The following is a 20,545-nucleotide window of genomic DNA, read 5'->3' as shown; positions in this document are numbered from 1 at the left end:
ATTTTATGTATGCCAAATTAAGAATCTTCTAGTATACTCTCTTTTAGTACCCTCATCACCCATAGGTTTAGTTATCATCTCTACACAGCCAACTGACAAATCTATATACCAAACTATAGCCTTTCTTTAGAGCTTCAGTCTCACATCAGCAGTTGCTTACTGAACATTTCAAACTGGATATCTAAGAAATATGTCAAATTCTACATATTCATAGAATTCATTATCTCTTTCCTCCATATCCTCATCTATTCCATTTTCCTCTATTTTTGTTGAAGACACCAAGGGTTTGTCAATTTTGTGTGTAAGCCTGGTATTACCCTCAATATTCCAAACTTTTCTTCATCTCATATATCCAAATGGTTGCCAAATCTTCCCATTTCTATCTTCATAACATTTCCTTAATTCAGCACTTTTTCCAACAGCTACTATCTTACTTCAAGCCCTCATCTATCTTTTGCCTAAATGAGTACAAAAGTCTTCTGTCTGGTCTCCCTTCCTCAACTCTCTCTTCAGTTATTTTTCTCAGCTGCTGTTTAGAAGTGGTTTTCCTTAAGTATGGAAATGACCATGTCAGTCTCTCTTAATCAACTTCAGTATTTCCTTTTTTGCCTCTATTGGATACAATATCAAACTTTCTGATTTATTTTTTTTTAGGTTTTTGCAAGGCAAATGGGGTTAAGTGGCTTGCCCAAGGCCACACAGCTAGGTAATTATTAAGTGTCTGAGACCAGATTTGAACCCAGGTACTCCTGACTCCAAGGCCTGTGCTTTATCCACTACGCCACCTAGACACCCCTGATTTATTTTTAAAATAAACAACTTGACCCCAGTCTTCCTTTCTGGTCTCAATGGACATGATTTACTCTTCTGCTCTTCACATCTAGTCAAACTGGTCTTCACACATAACACCATGGCTTCAGAGACTGTGATTTTTTCCTTTACTGGTTGTCTCATACCTGGAATGCTTTCCCTTCTTACCTTTTCCTCCTACTTTTAAGACAGCTTAAATCCCATCTTCTTTAAGAAATCATTTTGGTCCCCTCCAAAGTTCTCTCTCCTCCCTCTCTAATCCCCTGCCACTTCTAGGGACTTCCCTCCAAAATTTACTCCCATTTACATTATATTTATCTTGTATATACATAGTTGTAGGCTCTTTCTTTGTATCCTCAACACTTAGTCCAGTCCCTGGTATATGGCAAGTCCTTAGTAAATATTTGATCAGGAGAATGAGGATGGTGCCTGAAATATATTCTTTCCTTAGTTCTGCCTCTCTTCTTCCACAATGCACCTCAAGTATCCTGTCCTACACCAACCTTTCCTGATTCCTTAATTGCTGGTGTCTTCCCTCCCAGACAGCCTTATACTTAACTGCTTTGAATTTATTTGTATTTATTGTCATTCTGTTCAGTCTGTAGAAATTTATAGATGTTCTGTTGTTTTCCCTACCATAATAAGGTCTTCATGAGGATGGACTCTTCCCCTCTTACTTGGCCCACAGCAGGGGCTTAAAAATGCCTGTTGATCAATTGATTATTATATGTAGAAAGTGAAGAATTGATATTATGCCCTTCCTTAAAACATAGTGGTCTGTTTTGGCAAGAAAATGTGAAAAATAAAAGTTTTTGTACAGTGTTAGGAAAAATTCCACAAAAGTTTTGCTTTGTTGTCATCCTTGTATAAAGGTGGTCTTCATTCTCTAAGGCTATACCAATGGGGCACAAGCTTCAGTAGATTCTATCAGATGGAACAAACCCAATTGCCCAGTGATCAATTTGGCAAAGTACTTAAAGTCTTATCATGAGCAAGTTGGCCATTAGATGATGATTCTTTGGCCATGGCAGCCCATGAAAAAAAGAAAAATAAATAACGGTTTTTAGCCCAATTCATGATAACAGAATAGCAGAAAAGAGAGAATAAAGTCCTACAAATCACACTGATTTTGTCACATATGATCATGAGTTGAACTGTTAGTATCCAAAATATGAAATTCTTGTCCAATAAGAATTTATGAATATTGTTGAATTCTTAATAAAGAGAATTTCCACTATCTTAATATACTCACTATAAATTAACTCAAAAGCATAAGAATGTTGTACCTACATGGAAAGATGGCTCACCAGATCTCACTGAAGAGCAAAAGAAGGAGCTAGCAAAATTGTTTTCAGTGTGTCCTCAAGGTTATATTATTAGGTCACTGCACCTTCCAGAACTCATGATGAACATAATCAAAACAACCCTTAATAAAGATAACTGTGGTTGACAAACCAAAAACTATTGAAGAGGTAGAGATATATCTCATTACTTGATGAATTTAATGGGGGAAATAGTAAAAAAAATTGTTGAAAAATACAATGTCGAATTAAGAACCTAAAGAAGCCAAAGGCCTACAAGCTTCATGTTTCAATGCTATTAATATTCTTTGAAATAATAAATATGACTAATGAAGAGATATGAAAATGAACTTTGTCTCTTCTTTGTAAAGACAAAGGATGTAAAGAACAATGTAAATGTCATACTTGGTTAAAGAGTTGATTAGTTTTATTGATTTTTTTCCCTCTCTCTTTTATTCTTTGTTATAAGAGAGAGATCTCTAAGAGGAAGGAAAGGGATGGATATATTGGGAAATAAATGAATTGTAAAAAATAAATCTTTTAAGAAAAATTTTAAAATATCGAAAGGCTTTGCATGATGAACAACAAAAATAGAACTATCTCAACTGACAGGAATTGACAGATTATCTGTGTAGATGTCATTTTGGAATCGGCTATTTGTGTGTAGTCAAAAAGACCATAAACTAGTTAGAACAAAAGTTAAAGTCAACACCCAAGTGGAAGAGAGGATTAAAATAAGAAAACACTGTGCATAACTATAACACTTCTGATGTGACCTATGCCAACCAGCTACTGACAATAAGAAATAGGAAATGGAGATCCAGCAAAAGATATTAATAGACAGATGATTGCCATCTTTCCTACAGAAGTTTAACAAATATAATGCAATCACAATAAGGAGACCAAAGAAGAGTTTCAACCTTAACCAGCAAACATTTGTTCTTGCCAAGGTGAGAGGCAGGGCAATGCTAATTTAGTGTGTATTCATTTACGAAATATGATAGAAGTGGACAGAATATAAGAAAAGCCTTACAAAAGAGTGAAGAATGATGGAAAGAGAATGAATCTTTAAAAAAGTTTGACATAAGCTAAAGTAGATAATTCCAAAAGAATTTATAGATAAAATTGAGAGATCAATGATAAAAGAAAAACAGAACAGATCTGTCAGCATTTTATAACAAACTATTTTCATCATCAATGACAGTAGAAATTCATTTAGACTCTAATATCTTAGTCTCAATGTGGTATATGACATAAATTACACTAAAGAAAATTAAACAATAGCTGGATCAGACCAAACACAAACAGAAGAAATTTGAGACAGAAGTGACAAGTCTGAAAGGCCTGAATGATTTTTTAGAGAAATGTCAAAGAAAGGAATACTAAGAAACTGCGGGTGATGGTTTTTTAAAAAGGGCAAGTGAAAAGACATTGATAACTACTGATCCATATGCCTACTTTGTCATCTCTATAAAATCTGTAAGAGAATAATCTATCTATCTATCTATCTATCTATCTATCTATCTATCTATCTATCTATCTATCTATATGTATGTGCATATATGTCAAGAGCATCCTTGATGAAATATGAGAAGGGAACAGGTACACTTCCATAAATATTTTTCTGAGAGTTTAAGTAAATTACCTATTGTCAAAGAGGTGTACCAGAGGCAGAATTCAAACCTGGATCTTTCCTGAGGATGTCTCTAAGCATTCTTACCCCAATATCATGAAGCCTCTTTTGATGATTATAAAAGAAAACATTTTACCTAGTACAAAAAAAAAGACAGCCTCAAAAACTCTCCTCTAAGGTATCAACCATGTATATATTATGATCACCCAAGATTCCTTGATAAAGACAGTCATGGGAATAACTGTTTAATGATCATCTGATAATTAATATCAAATTGGACATAAGAGAGGGAGACCTGTGGTTTATCACTGTCATGGAAGATGACAGAAATTTAATGACTCTCACTACACATTTGGGGAGAACTGTCAGATGCTCCTATTTGTAGATGGTATTTTATTGTCTTCTTGATACCCCAAAATATTAATCTCCTCAATGAATTTGAAAACTCCTCAAAAGAGATCAATCTAACAATTCACACAGAAAAAAATCAAATGGATTAAGAATAACTATTGTTCAGATTGTGGCATGAAATTACAAGCTACCTGGACAAGCACTATAGGTGAATAATCAAATAGGCATATATATATGTAAGTAGGCTAGGTAACATGTGTGAAATTATGTAGTACTTTAATTATCCCAAACTGCTTTGTATGACAAAAAACTCCATCTTTTAAAATCAATATTCTTCCAGGGATGTTCTATCAGTAGAAAAGCCTAGGATACTTCAATCTTAAAAAAAAAAAGCAAAATTGTGGGTGACTCACAAGACAATGGAGAAAGGCAGGAAAGATATAAAAGAAGTGATAGTTCTAGTGGTACATGCTGCATTGGCACCCATGGAATGTTAAAAGATCTAGAGGAAATTCTTTAGGATGGTAGACAAATCCTTCATGGAAAGTTTATGGAAGTCAGAGACAAGAATCTCACAGGACAAGAGGGAATGTACAGCCTATATCATGTGAGGAAATAATCAATAAAATCAATAAAATGGTCAATAAGATCAAAATAAGATCAATAAAATGATCAATAAAATTGAAGTACAAGTTAAAAAATACACTCTTCTGTTCTTTGAGAGACTGTGACTTGAAAGTGATTTATTTGGAGGTTACAAGAAAAATCTAAAGAAAGAGCATGATGGAGCGGCTAGGTGGCCCAGTGTATAAAGCACCGGCCCTGGAGTCAGGAGTACCTGGGTTCAAATCCGGTCTCAGACATTTAATAATTACCTAGCTGTGTGGCCTTGGGCAAGCCACTTAACCCCATTTGCCTTGCAAAATCCTAAAAAAAATAAAAGATCATGATGAATAAATCAAATTCCAAGTTATCTGTGATTAATAAGCTAACTATTGTAAACAATATTCTAACTGATAGACCTAGTATAATGGCTAATGATCTCATGTTCTAAATTAATTCTAATCACTAACTCAGTCAGTAGACTTTAGAAAGAATGATTTTTAGAGTTGTCAGAGCACCTCCAGGGTATGGTATGCTGATGTGGGTGGGTTCAATGGGCCTAAAATAAGTGATTATCAAATATAGGTTAAAAAAAGCAATTTCTGATCAAAGCCCCCATCTAAAAATACAGATGTACCTTCAAACTGTGGACTTTGGAAACTAAGGATAAGAACATTCTCAAATAAGAAGGGTTTTAAGTACAACCTCATATCAGTATTTATTCCATTCTTGTTTGTAGCTAACTCTTTTCATCTAAATGATTTTGGTGATTTTATAATAAAGGATTATAAAAATTTATCCTAAAGAAAAACCTAGTATACTTCAATCTTAAAAAAATAACATAATTGTCTCAAAAGACAATGGAGAAAGGCAGGGAAGATATAAAAGAAGTGATAGAGCCATACTTTCTAATCTAAAGCTTATATTTCAGCTAAAAAAGACAAAACTCTATAAATAAATAGTAAGCTTACAAGAAGGTTTTTCAGATCAGAAAGCCATTTACATCTTTTGACACCTAGTTGTTTTCTACTTACCAGAGATGGCCAGCTGCTGGATTTTAAATTGAAGATTGATGGTAGGATTCTCATCAGGTTTGGAAGCCCCAGCTTGAAGGCTCATAGTCCCCTTCAAACTTGGTAGCTTTTGGGGATTTATTTTTCCTACATCCCAAGAGAGCAACTTCAGAGAGATAAGAGGAAAAAAGATCATAGAATTGATGAGTTTAATGTGCAAGGAAAACACTTTCATTAATCCTGTTTCTACATAAAAAGAGTCCATAATATTCTTCTTGAAGAATTTTAGGTATAAACTCACAGAAAAAAAGTTTTTTAAACAAAAAAACTAGTTGCATTAGGATTGACATTTGAAGGAAGTTACTCTTAGAGTCCCAAGTATGTAACATAAGCTGCCCTTGTGGTGTTTTTACTTTTATGTTTTCTCTGTGATATTCCACTGAGGGCAAACTCTGTCCCAATTTCCTTTTCAATAAATGACATAATCATTTTGGGGAATGCCTAAATAGTTACTGTTGTATTAGACAGTTTCAACTCAAAATTTCCTAATCTATAATCACTTACCTTGGTAACAGGGTCAAAAGTGTGGGTGCCCTGAGATGGAGTAAGACTCATGTTCAAGACCCCTTTGGGCATTTGGCTGGTGACAATCACTCCCTCTATAGTTTTTCCCATGGTCTGCTTGGGTCCCACTGTAATCTCAAAGCGTCCTAGTGAGCTACTATCTCGGAAACTGATGTTATGTTTGACATACACTGGAATTGCAACCAAGCTGAGGGGGGAAAAAGTTAGGCAATTCAATTTTATCATCTCAATGAAAACATGCAACATCTCTTTACCTTTCCCTCTTTCTTCTGGCATCATATTTTTCATACGAATTAACTTTTGAAAGTACCAAGCATACCTTCAAGTTAGTTATTATTAGAACTATTGTAATTATATCCTCGTCCCTTACCTCAATCAATATACAAAGAGTAAAACAAAAATACTTTTCTCCCTTTTCTTTTTTCAAGGTAAAGATAACATCTAGTAGCTAAACTAGTAGATAAATAGCATGGATTATTGACTCTGTATTTCCAACTTTGCTGAGATAGTGGACTTCTAAAACACTAGCTGCAGATTCAGAAAACCAGAGTTTGAATACTAGCATTGCCTCTCAGTAACAGTATGGCTCTGGGTCCTCCTCCATTAAATAATGCAGCTAGAGCAAATGATCTCTGATACCTTTAAAAACAATGTTTCTGAAAGCAAAATCTACAAAATCTATAAATCTAGGTACCAGGTATCATGCAAGACATTAAGAAGTCACTGTATTACCATTTCTAGTTTTATGAAATGTGGTTAATACTTCTTTTTGTGGTTAATACTTTTCTTTTTGGTTTTTTCAAGGCAATGGGTTAAGTGATTTGCCCAAGGTCACACAGCTAGGGAATTAATAAGTGTCTGAGGTTGGATTTGAATTCAAGTCTCCTGACTTGAGGACTGGTACTCTATAATGCTTTTCTTGAGAGTGTAATTCTATCACTTTCCATTTCTATATAGTCCATTTCAAAGACCTTTTAAATTCATGATATAAATTGATCCTAATAAGCCAATGAAATAGGCAGAGCATTATTTTTTCCATTTGATAGTTGGATAAAGAAAGAAAAGTGAAGTCACTTAACAAGTTACTGGCAGGGGCAGCTAGGTGGTGCAGTGGATAGAGCGCTGGCTCTGAAGTCAGGAGCACCTGAGTTCAAAGCCGGCCTCAGACACTTAATAATTCCCTAGCTGTGTGGCCTTGGGCAAGCCACTTAACCCCATTTGACTTACCAAAATCCCTAAAAAACAAACCAAAAAAAAAAAAACAAAACAAAAAACAAGTTACTGGCAGAATTGGGACCAGAATTTGGTTCTCTGTACTTTCTTCTATACTTTATGCTCTTTTCATCAACTCACACTTTCTCTAAAGGAAATTAAATCTTCAGATTAAAGACACAACTGAAATCTTAACAATTATTGCTTCCTATAGTTTTAAAATTTTGATCATAAGAACACAAATTAAACAAGTATATTCACATTCTAAGTTGAACAAACATACATAGATGTTTCATTCACATGAAGAATTGCTGCTTACTTCTGAGCACTGACATGGTAGGAGAGCAGGCGAAAGTTTCCATCAGGAGGGATGAAGGAAAGGATACGCTCAGATTCCCAGCGCTTGAATCGAACGCAAGGATGAAAGCTGACATCATCCAATAACCTAGGGTTCTAAAGTTACCATATAAAGGAAGAGTAAGGAACAGGAAATAAACACTTATATATCTTCCAGGGAAATTGTTTAGATGCTTTTCATAAAAACAAACAAAAACCCTCTAGTTAAATAGAATGAATTTATTTTTTGACCAAACCTTTTAATTCCTCATTTTATTTCTTTCTCTTTCTTTACCACCAAGTATGCCAACATCTCTTTTCTCAAGCACTGTAGCTCTAGCCCATTGTTTTACCATGAAGGAAAGTGTGAGGTCTGGCATCCCAGTCAGCTTTACACAAGCATCAATGACTCCTTGAATCTCAGCAGTGATTGTAGAACCTAACACAAAAAAATAAACAGAAAGGAAAAGATCAGCGAACCAGACAAATGTCATCATTCTAACTAAAATTCCAAGATAGTTCATGTAAGCTAATGGACCATAATAAAATGCAATTTCCACATCTTCTAAGATGTTATATTTATCTCAAGATCTGCCAAATTAAATCAATGGGGAAAAGGTCTCATTAGCAATTCTGTTAGTGATAACCTTTCCCAGTCTGGTCCTATGAATAAACAGTAAAATATCTTAGGAAAGCAACCCTTTAGAAAATGAAATTTCTACTAAGAAAACGTTCTCTTTTTTTGGTACTTATAGATCTTAATAGAAGGTGTACAAGATGGCAGATAATTGTCAAAAGAAAGCTTAATCCTTATGAAATTATAGAAGTGCCACACTAAATAATTAAGTATCAAGGCAAACCTAATTAATTACTAATATATGGGACAAATAGACAAATATACCCCCATTACATACACAATAACAGTCAGTTAAATCATATAAGGGGAGCATACTTCCCAAATACTCCCAATACAAATAAATATTACATTAAAAAACATTGTTATCAATTTTCTTAGTGCTCAAACACTTTAGATCAGGGCTGTCCAAAGGGAAGGCCTGCAGTGAGATTTAATGCAGTCCCTGTGAGTTATTAAGTGCTTTAGCTACCTTGCTACCTCAGAACTGTCACTAAAATGGCAAGTCAAAATATGTTGTCTATTGTTTCAATAAAATCATTTAAAAGTAAGATTGGACAGAGCTGCTTTAGATCACAACTGCAGATACCTGATTTATCAATGATGGCATCAATCTCCTCAATGACATCAAAATATGCTTCATTATTAGTATATTTCACCCCAGTCCGTCGCCATGGTACCACTGATAACTGTCCAGTGGGAAGCTGATCACCCACATTTGTGCTTCCTAAAATAGTAAATAATGCAATTTTATACCTATTTGATTCCAACTTCCCACTCCACTTAACCAAACTTCTACACAATTAGTTGACATTTTCCAAACTAATAGTACAGACTTTTTTCTGCCTTATACAGGAATGACCTGATATATCTTAAAAATTCCTTATAATTATCTGGTCTGGCACTCTTAAAATGCACACCACCTCCCTTAGTCACTCCCCCCGCCCCGCCACCAGAGGAAAAATAAAGCTTCCTGAAGAACAGACTTCACTTTATGATTTTGAAAGTAACCTGAACTTACTTTCTCAAATTCCACAATAGCCTGCAGTTTAAATAATGCAATGGCTTCCATCAGAGATATCATTCTGTACAGTGGTGTACAATTTTCATGGGTAAAATCATCTTGTTCTTGTTGAGTTCTTGGGTATGTCAGCATGTTGGTATAAGAGTGAATCCATCTATACAATTTCTCTTAGACTAATATTAAGGCCAGGGGTTTAATGGCATAAAACACTACTATAATTCCTTTTCATTATATGTCAACTAAAGATGTATTTTTTTAGTTTTTGCAAAGCAGTGAGGTTAAGCGGCTTGCCCAAGGCCACACAGCTAGGTAATTATTAAGTGTCTGAGGCTGGATTTGAACTCAAGTACTCCTGACTCCAAGGCCAGTGCTCTAGCCGCCCCAAAAGATGTATTTTCAAGACATTTTTATGTTCATCATAAAAGCTCTAGTATTAAAATACTATATGACAAGCCCTTTTCTAAGTTTTTTTCCTCCACTCTTTCTAGCACCCTCTCAAACTGAAGGCAAAGAAAATGAATTTTAAGCCACATCCTTAGCAGCATCTTCAAAGTCAAGTATGGACAAATTGCTCCTAGACATTAGTTTCCTAGGACTGAATTGGATACAGGACATTTATGACTTTTGAGTATTTTTATAAATGAACTATACTTCATGAAAAAAATATATAATATAGCTGTAAAGCTTAATTCTAAACTTCAATGATCTATTTCTCTTTCTTGTCAGAATGCTCAAAAAATGTGATAAAAGTATTTTTTTCCTTGAAAAGGGATAGTATGAGTTCCTTGGAACTGAAGAAAGTTTCTGCTTAACACAGTATGATTTCAGTTCAATATTTAAAGAAGTTATATAGAAAGTGAACATTATGATTAAAACAACAAAAAAAATCAGAAATCATTTTCTCCTGAATCTAGAATACTTTAGAACAAGTAACATGAAGACTTCAGCAGTCAGAGTTTTGAATCCTTCTCCATACCTGTGATAGTGTTAACAACAGTTCGAAGGATTGTAGGGGGCTTTATCAGTTCTTTCAAGATGTTTGATTCAGTAGCCAATGGGAATCCGTTGTCTAGCATCTCTTCTAGTACTTCATAAACCACAACAACATTGTCTTTGATAACTAGCTCTGAACAAACTCCAAAATAATCCTGGAGAAAATAAAACAATTATGTTAATTACACACAGAGAATAAGTAACATTTCCAGTGAATAACGATCTAGTCTTGGATATATTACTTTTTGTTGTTTTTTTATTTAAAAATTTTTCAATTTATTATTTATTTTAAGCCTTATTTTTTACATTGAGTTGCAAATTCTCTCCCTCCTTCCCACTCTTTTCTACCCGCTGAGAAGATATCAGTTTTACATGTGAGATCATACAATTGGGCCAAATAGCCATATCACAAAAAAAGTTTTTTTTAAAACAAAGATATTTTTATTCAATTTTATTGAAAATTTTTATTCATTTGTTTTTATATCTCTTGGATTTTCCCCAGGCAGAGCAATTCCTTTTAAGAATTTAAAAAGGAAGACAGAAGAGAAAAAATAATATAGCAAAAGGGATCAATACATTGAAAACAAATCTCTCATTCCATGCATTCTATGTAACCATCCCCTTGGACTATCACTTCTGTTCAGGAGAGGCTAGGAGGAATCTTCTCATGTCTCTTCATTAGAAGCAATCTTGTTTTTAAAAATTTTTCAATATCATTTTTGATTTCAACAAAAACTTATTAAATAATTACTGTATATCAGGCCAAGAGCTAGCTTAGAAAAGGACAAAAAGATAAAAATGAGATGGTCCCTCTAATCAAAGATTTAAGCAACTATTGGTCGAGAATAGTTTCATATTGGACCCAGAGGTACAGGCACAAATTTAACCTATCATTTCATTGGCAGAGGAAATTCAGAGATGCAAGGTAGTTTTGCACCTTCCCTGCTCTGGGTTTTTTCCTTTTGCAAGTGAACTTTAATTTATTATTACTATTACTACAATCATTTTGTTATAAGAGTCAACATAACCCCCCCCCCAAGAAGATGAGAAACATCAAGAATAGAGAGAAAAAAATTATACTTCAGTTTATGTTCAGATTTCAATGTCTCTGTCTCTGGGGTGAGTTGCTTTCTTTATCATAAGTCCACCAGAGAAGTTGCTTCAATATTTTTTCCCACAGTTGCTATTACTAGCTGTATATCCACTCTATTCTTCCCCACTTTCATTTATTCTATTTTATCTCTCCTTTCATCCTGGTCCTGTCCATAAGTGTGTTGTATCTAAGTACCCTCTCCCTCAATTTCCCCTCTCTTCTATCACCTATTCTTCCCTTCCCTCCCCATATTTCTTCTTCTTCTTTTTTAGGTTTTTGCAAGGCAAGTGGGGTTAAGTGGCTTGCCCAAGGCCACACAGCTAGGTAATTATTAAGTGTCTGAGACCAGATTTGAGCCCAGGTACTCCTGACTCCAGGGCTGGTGCTTTATCCACTGCGCCACCTAGCCCCCCCCCCCCCATATTTCTTCGTATCCCGTCCCTTTCTCCTCATTTTTTTCTAGGGTGAGATAGATTTCCTTACCTTATTAATTATTTTTCTCTCTGATCCATTTCTGATGAGAATGAAGGCTCACTCATTCACCCTTGCCTACCCCCTTTCCACTCCATTGAAAAAGTTTTTTCTTGACTCTTATGTGAAATTTCTTAGTTTCTTCATCTCCTTTTCCTTCCTCAGTACTTTCCTTTATCACCCATTGACTCCATCTTTTTTACTATATTATACCAATACATTCCACTCTTTCCTATGTCCTGTCTATATATGCTCCTTCTAACAGCTCTTATAAATGAGAAAGTTCAAATGAATTATCAATATCTTCTTCCCATGCAGGAATACAAACAGTTCAATATCATTAAGTTCTTCATAGTTAGTCCTTCTCCTCCACCCCTTCCATGGTTCAGCAGAGTCCTGTACTTGGAGATCAAAATTTATGTTCAGCTCTGGTTGTTTCAATAGGAAAGTTTAAAAGTCCCCTGTTTCATCTTGGGGCAGCTAGGTGGTGCAGTGGATAGAGCACCAGCCCTGGAGTCAGGAGTACCTGAGTTCAAATCTGGCCTCAGACACTTAATAATTACCTAGCTGTGTGGCCTTTGGCAAGCCACTTAACCCCATTTACCTTGCAAAGAAAACCTAAAATAAAAAATAAATAGAAAGTTCATCTTTTCCCCTGAAAGAGGATGTTCAGTTTTGCTGGGTAGTTGATTCTTGGTTGTAAATCAACATCTTTTGCCTTCCAGAATATCACATTCCAATCCCTACAAGCCCTTAATGTAGATTCTGCCAGATCCTGTGTAATCCTGGCCATGGAACCTCAGTAGTTGAATTGTTTGTTTCTGGCAGCTTTTAGAATTTTCTCTTTGATTTGGGAGTAAAGTTTTTCTTTGAGGATCTCTTTCAGGAGGTTACTGGTGAATTCTCTCAATTTCTATTTTACCCTCTGCTTCTAGGATCTCAGGGAAATTTTGCTGTATTATTTCTTGAAAAATGAAGTCTAGGCACTTTTCCTGATCGTGGTTTCAGATAGTCCAATAATTTTTAAATTATTTCTTCTGGATCTGTTTTCAAGGTTGGTTGTTTTTGCAATGAGATATTTCACATTTTCTTCTAATTTTTGGCTTTTTTCTGAGTTTTATTTCTTCCTGATTTCTTGCAAAGTCATCAGATTCCTTTAGTTTCATTCTGCATTTGAAGGAGTTATTTTCTTCAGAGAGCTTTTTTATTTCCTTTTCCAGCTGACCAATTTATGCTTTTTTAAGGCATTCTTCTCCTCATTTGCCTTTTGTTTTGCTTTTTCCATTAGGCTTAAACTAGTTTATTTTTTCTTATTAAAGATTTTCTTTATTTTGAGGTTTTACAAATTTTCCCCCAATCTTACTTCCCTCCTCCTACCCCCCCACAGAAAGTAATTTGTCAGTCTTTACATTGTTTACATGTTGTACATTGATCCAAATTGAGTGTGATGAGAGAGAAATCATATCCTTAAGAAACAAAAAAGTATCAGAGATAACAAGATCAGACAATAAGATCTCTGTTTTTTTCTAAATTAAAGGGAATAGTCCTTGAACTTTGTTCAAACTCCATGGTTCTTTATTTGGATACAGATGGTATTCTCCATTGCAGACAGACCCAAATTGTCCTTGATTGTTTCAATGATGGAATGAGAAAGTCCATCAAGGTTGATCATCATCCTCATGTTGCTGTTAGGGTGTACAGTGTTTTTCTGGTTCTGCTCATCTCACTCAGCATCAGTTCATGCAAATCCCTCCAGGCTTCCCTGAATTCTCATCCCTCCTGGTTTCTAATAGAACAATAGTGTTCCATGATATATATATACCACAGTTTGCTAAGCCATTCCCCAAATGAAGGGAATTTACTTGATTTCCAATTCTTTGCCACCACAAACAGGGCTGCTATGAATATTTTTGTACAAGTGATATTTTTACCCTTTTTCATCATCTCTTCAGGGTATAGACCCAGTAGTGGTATTTCTGGATCAAAGGGTACGCTCATTTTTGTTGCCCTTTGGGTGTAGTTCCAAATTTCTCTCCAGAAAGGTTGGATGAGTTCATAGCTCTACCAACAATGTAATAGTGTCCCAGATTTCCCACAATCCTTCCAACCCTGATCATTATCCTTTCTGGTCATATTGGCCAGTCTGAGAGGTGTGAGGTGGTACCTCAGACAAAGTTTAATTTGCATTTCTCTAATAATTTAGAGCAATTTTTCATATGACTATGGATTGCTTTGATCTCCTCATGTGTAAATTGCCTTTGCATATCCTTTGACCATTTGTCAACCGGGGAATAGCTTTTTTTTAAAAATATGACTCAGTTCTCTGCATATTTTAGAAATGAGTCCTTTGTCAGAATCATTAGTTGTAAAGATTGTTTCCCAGTTTACTGCATTTCTTTTGATCTTGGTTACAGTGGTTTTATCTGTGCAAAATTAAACTGGTTTTTACATATTATTTTCTTCAATATTTTTTTGTATATCTTTCACCAAGCCGCTGATTTAGTTTTCATGATTTTTCTGCATTGCTCTCATTTCTCCTCCCAATTTTTTCCTCCATCTCCCTTAATTGCATTTCAAAGTCTTTTTTGAGCTCATCCATAGTCTAAGCCCATTTTTCTATTTCTCTTGGAGGTTTTGGATACCGAAGCTTCTAATTTGTTATCATCTGAATATGTGTTTTGATCTTCCATGGGACTAAAGTAATTCTCTGTGGTCAGATTCTTCTTTTTCTGTTGTTTACTCATTTTCTAAGCCCAAGACTAATTTATAGCACTTCCAAGGTTTTGGGACTTTTTTTTGGGAGGGGGACACCCACAACAGGGTCTTATGCTCTCTTGCCTGTGCTTTGATATGTAGATGACCATCTCCCTTCCCTCTGCCCTGGAGCTGTAAGGAGGAGTCCTGCTTGGCTATCTTAGTATGGAAACCCAAACTGCAACCTGAATCTGAGTGTAGGCTAACAGCAGAGTCCTTCCCCTAGGGAGAACAATTTCTGCAGTCTTCCCTGACCCCCCTTACCATCTGTGGGCTTTACTCTGGGGGTGAAGGCTGCTTTTTCCAGATTCTCACTGCAGGTTTTGTGGCTGGTGCTCCCTCACTCCACACTCATTCTGGTTAGCAGAATTCTCTCCCTGCCCCTTCAAGCTGTTCTGGGGTTGTGCTGTGACCAGGGCTTTTTCCGACTCCCGGACCTGGTGAAACACACTTTTCCTGCAGAATTTCTAAGTTATTGTGGACTGGGAAAATGTATCACTCAGTCTTTCTGTGGGTTCTGCACCTCTAAATTTTGGTTAGAGTAATAATTTGTTGGCTTTTGGAGTTTTGGGGGGAAGCAGTTCCTGGGAAATACTGCCTTCATGCTGCCATCTTGGATGCCCCCCCCATATATTACTTTTTAAACACCTTTTAAGTTTTTATTTCTTCTCAATTAAATGAAAAAATAATTTAACATCTATTTTATTTGACATTTAAGCTCCAAATTTCCTCCCTTCCTTCCACCCTCCTTAAGAATGCATTTTTATATAGATTATACATGTTACAGTCATGCAAAATATCTTTCCATATTAATCATGTTACAAAAGAGAAAGAGAAAAAAAAGAAAACCAAGAAAAATCAAATTTAAAAATATGCTTTGGTCTGCATTCAAATTCCATTCCACTTTCTCTGGAGATGGATAACATTTTTCATATTTCAAAATTGTCTTTTTTAAATGAACATTTTATTGGTTTTCCAATTATATATGATGGTAGTTTTTACTGATTTTGAATTTTGCAATTCTTTCCCTACCCTCCCATCCCTCCCCCCACCTCCCCACAGAAGGCAGTCTGATAATCTTTACATTGTTTCCATGATACACATTGATCAAAATTGAGTGTGTTGAGAGAAAAATCATATCCTTAAGGAAAAAATGAAATATTAGAGATAGCAAAATTATATAATACATAAAACAATATTTTAAAAAAACTGAAGGTGGGGCAACTAGGTGGCACAATGGATAGAGCACCATCCCTGGAATCAGGAAGACCTGAGTTCAAATTTAGCCTCAGACACTATAATTACCTAACCTTATTGCCTTAAATAAAATTTCTTTTTAAAATTAAAGGTGATAGTCTTTGGTCTTTAAACTCCACAGTTCTTTCTCTGGATACAGATGGCATTCTCCATCACAGATACCCTAAAATTGGCCCTGATTATTGCACTGATGGAATGAGCAAGTCCATTAAAGCTGATCTTCAACCCCCCCCCCCAATGTTGTTGTTATGGTATATAATGTTCTCCTGGTTCTTCTCATCTTGCTCAGCATCAGTTCATGCAAATCTTTCCAGGTTTCTCTTAAAATCCCATCCTTCCTGTTTTGGGTTTTTGGTTTTGTGTTTTTTTTGGAAGGCAATGTAGTTAAGTGGCTTGTCCAAGACCACATAGCTAGGTAATTATTAAGATTTGGACTCAGGTACTCCTGACTCCAGGGCTAGTGCTCTATCCACTGCACCACCTAGCCACCCCCCTTCCCGGTTTCTAATAGAACAATAATGTTCCATACCCTATATATACCACAATTTGTTTAGCTGTTCCCCAGTTGATGGACATTCACTTGATTTCCACTTCTTTACTACCACAAACAGAGCTGCTGTGAATATTTTTGTATAAGTTTTTCATGATCTCTTCAGGGAGATCCAGTAGAGGTACTGCTGGATCAAAGGATATGCACATTTTTACTGTCCTTTGGGCATAATTCCAAATTGCTCTCCATAAAGGCTGGAACAGTTCACAGCTCCACCAACAATGTATTAGTGTCCCAGATTTCCCACATCCCTTCCAACATTGATCATTGTCCTTTCTGGTCATATAGGTCAATCTGAGAGGTGTGAGGTGTCAGCTCAGAGGTGCTTTAATTTGTATTTCTCTAATCAGTATTGATTTGTAACAATTTTTCATATGACTATGGATAACTTTGATTTCCTCAGCTGTAAATTGCCTCCACATATCCTTTGATCATTTGTCATTTGGGGAATGGCTTATTTTTTTATAAATTTGACTGAGTTCTCTACATATTTTAGAAATTAGTCCTTTGTCGGAAATACTAGTTGTAAAAATTGATTCCCAATTTACTATATTTCTTTTGATCTTTGTTACAGTGGTTTTGTTTGTGCAAAAGCCTTTTAATTTAATGTAATCAAAATTATCTAGTTTGTTTTTTAATGCTGTTCTCCATCTCTTCCTTGGTCATAAACTGCTCCCTTTTCTATAGATCTGACAGGTAAACTATTCCTTGATCTCTTAGTTTACTTATGATTTTGTCTTTTATGTCTAAATACTGCATCCATTTTGATCTTATCTTGGTATAGGGTGTAAGATGTTGGTCTAATCCAGGTTTCTGCCATAGTAACTTCCAATTTTCCCAACAGTTTTTTATTGAAGAGAGAGCTCTTATCCCAAAACTGAACTCTTTGGGTTTATATATATACAATAATACAATATAATATAATATAATCATTTCCTGCTGTCTCTTTTGCAGCTAGTCTATTCCACTGATCCCCCACTCTATTTCTTAGCCAGTACCAGACAATTTTGATGACTGATGCTTTATAATATAATTTCAGATCTGGTAAGCCTAAGCCACATTCTTTTGCATTTTTTCATTAAATCCCTTGATATCCATAACTTTTTGTTTCTCATATGAATTTAGTTACAATTTTTTTCTAGCTCATTTAACTATTTTTTTCAAAGTTTGATTGGTAAGGTACTAAATAAGTTGTTTAATTTAGGTAGAATTGTCATTTTTATTATATTAGCTCTGCCTGTCCATGAGCAGTTGATTTTTGCCCAGTTAATTAAATCTGATTTTATTTATGTGAAAAATATTTATTTTATAGTTATTTTCATAGAGTTTCTGAGTCTGCCATGGCAGGTAGACTCCCAAGTATTTTATATTGTTATAAGTTCTTTAAATGGGATTTCACTTTCTAGCTCTTGCTGCTGTATCTTGCTAGTAAAATACAGAAATGCTGAGGTTCATGTGAGTTTATTTTATATGCTGCAAATTTGCTAAAGTTGCTAATTGTTTCTAGTAGCTTTTTAGATAATTTTTTAGGATTCTCTAGGTATATCATCATGTCATCTGCAAAGAGTGAGAGTTTGGTTTCCTCTTTCCCAATTCTAATTCTTTCAATTTCTTTCTCTTCTCTTATAGCTGAAGCTAACATTTCTAGGGGTTTTTTTTTTTAGGTTTTTTTAGTTTAGTTTTGGTTTTTTGCAAGGCAATGGGGTTAAGTGGCTTGCCCCAGGCCACACAGCTAGGGGATTATTAAGTGTCTGAGGCTGGATTTGAACTTGGGTACTCCTGACTCCAGGGCAGCTAACATTTCTAATACAATATTAAATAGTAGTGGTGATAATGGGCATCCTTGTTTCACCACTGATCTTATTAGGAATACCTCTAGCTTATCCCCATTGCATATAATGCTTTTTGATTGTTTCAGATAGATACTACTTATCATTTTAAGGAACAATCCATTTATTCCTATGTGCTCTATTATTTTTAGTAGGAATGGGTTCTGTATTTTGTCAAAGCACCGGTGCTCCAGGGCCAGTGGTTTTTCAGCATCAATTGAGATAATCAAGTCATATTATTTCTATTGGGATTGTTATTGATATAGTCAATTATACTAACAGTTTTCCTGATATTGAATTAACCCTGTATTGCTGGGATAAATCCTATTTGGTCATAGTGTATTATCCTTGTGATAACTTGCTATAATCACTTTGCTAAGATTTTATTTAAGATTTTTGCATCTGTATTCATTAGGGAAATTAGTCTAAAATTTTCTTTCTATTTTCACTCTTCCTGGTTTAGGTATCAGCACCATACTGGTTTCATAAATGGAGTTAGGCAGCAGAGTTCCTTCTTCACCTATTTTCCCAAAGAGTTTATATACAACTGTTCCTTAAATGTTTGATAGAATTCACTTGTAAATCCATCTGGCCCTGGACATTTTTTCTCAGGTAATTCAATGATGGTTTGTTGAATTTCTTTTTCTGAGATAGGGCTATTCAGGTATTTAATTCCCTCTACATTTAAACTGGTCAACTCATATTTTTGTTAATATTCATCCATTTCACTTTGATTATCAGATTTATTGGCATACAGTTAGGCAAAATAATTCTGAATTATTACTTTAATTTCTTCCTCACTGGTGGTGAGTTCACCTTTTTCATTTATGATACTAGCAATTTGGTTTTCTTCTTTCTTTTAGTCAAATTAACCAAATGCTTATCATTTTTATTGGTTTTTTCATAAAAGCAACTCTTGGTTTTATTTATTAGCTCAATAGTTTTCTTGCTTTTGATTATATTAATTTTTCCCTTAAATTTGGTGTTTAATTGGGGGGTTTTAATTTGTTTTTTTCTCTAATTTTTTTAGTTGCATGCTTAGTTCATTGATTTCCTCTTTCTCTATTTTATTCATGTATGCATTTAAAGATATTATATATCCCCTAATAACTGCCTCAGCTGTATCCCATAAGTTTTGGTATGTTATCTCATTATTGTCATTATCTAGAATGAAATCATTAATTCTATTTATAATTTGTTGTTTGATCCACTCATTCTTTAAAATGAGGTTATTTCATTTCCAATTAGTTTTAGGTCTAGCTCTCCATGGCCCATTGTTGCACATGATTTTTATTGCATTATGATCTGAGAATGAAGTATTCACTATTTCTGCCTTATTGCATTTGATTATAAAGTTTTTATGCCCTAGTAACCTGGTCATCAATTCATATAAGTCTTTCCAGGTTTTTCTGGAAGCAACTTTTTCATCATGTCTTACAACATAATAGTATTCCAATACAATCATATTCTACAATTTGCTCAGCCATTCCCCAAATGACAAGCATCCATTCAATTTACAATTCTTTCCCATTACAGAAAAACTTCTATAAATATTTTTGTACATATAGAACCTTTTCCTTTTTCTTTGATTTCTTTGGGTCACAGATGTAGTAATTTCTGGGTCATAGCCTAAGCACAGTTTTATAACTTTGGGAATTGTTCCAAACTGCTCTTCAAAATAGATTGGACCATTTCACAACTTTACCAAGAGTGCTTTAGTATTCCAATTTTTCCGTATCTTCGCTAGTATTTGTTATTTTCCTTTTCTGTCATATTCTTGTTGTTCAGTCATTTCAATCATGTTCAACTCTTCATGACTCCATTTGGGGTGTTCTTGGCAAAGATACTGGAGTGCTTTGCCATTTCCTTCTTCAACTTATTTTTTACAGAGGAGAAAACTGAGGCAAATAGGGCTAAATATTTGCCCAGGCTCATACAACTAGTAAATGTTTGAGACCAGATTTGAACTCAGGAAAAAGGCTCTTGCTGACTTCATTCCTAGCACTCTATCTACTGTGCCACCTAGCTGACTCTCCTATCATAGCAGCAAATCTGATAGGTATGAGGTTGTATCTTATAATTGTTTTAATTTGCAT

General features: G+C 34.9%; 1 protein-coding gene across 2 annotated transcripts in view; it reads right to left on the bottom strand.

Moving 5' to 3' along the window:
• LOC141504193 (AP-3 complex subunit mu-2) overlaps nt 1-20,545 on the bottom strand; it is a 38,907-nt gene that overhangs the window by 2,615 nt on the left and 15,747 nt on the right. The window contains exons 3-8 of one of the 2 annotated variants that reach the window (XM_074209023.1): nt 10,479-10,650; nt 9,068-9,205; nt 8,198-8,283; nt 7,828-7,961; nt 6,276-6,483; nt 5,733-5,877 (exon numbers count right to left, since the gene is read on the bottom strand). In XM_074209023.1, the coding sequence (XP_074065124.1) occupies nt 5,733-5,877; nt 6,276-6,483; nt 7,828-7,961; nt 8,198-8,283; nt 9,068-9,205; nt 10,479-10,650 (883 nt within the window). The remainder of the gene's footprint in view (nt 1-5,732; nt 5,878-6,275; nt 6,484-7,827; nt 7,962-8,197; nt 8,284-9,067; nt 9,206-10,478; nt 10,651-20,545) is intronic. The other variant, XM_074209024.1, reaches the window with a different exon arrangement.

This window comes from Macrotis lagotis, chromosome 1 (assembly GCF_037893015.1).
Source record: "Macrotis lagotis isolate mMagLag1 chromosome 1, bilby.v1.9.chrom.fasta, whole genome shotgun sequence".
In the NCBI taxonomy this organism is placed as follows: Eukaryota; Metazoa; Chordata; class Mammalia; order Peramelemorphia; family Peramelidae; genus Macrotis; species Macrotis lagotis.
The sequence above is the reverse complement of the archived record's forward strand: the minus strand, read 5'-3'. Positions and strand labels throughout refer to the sequence as shown.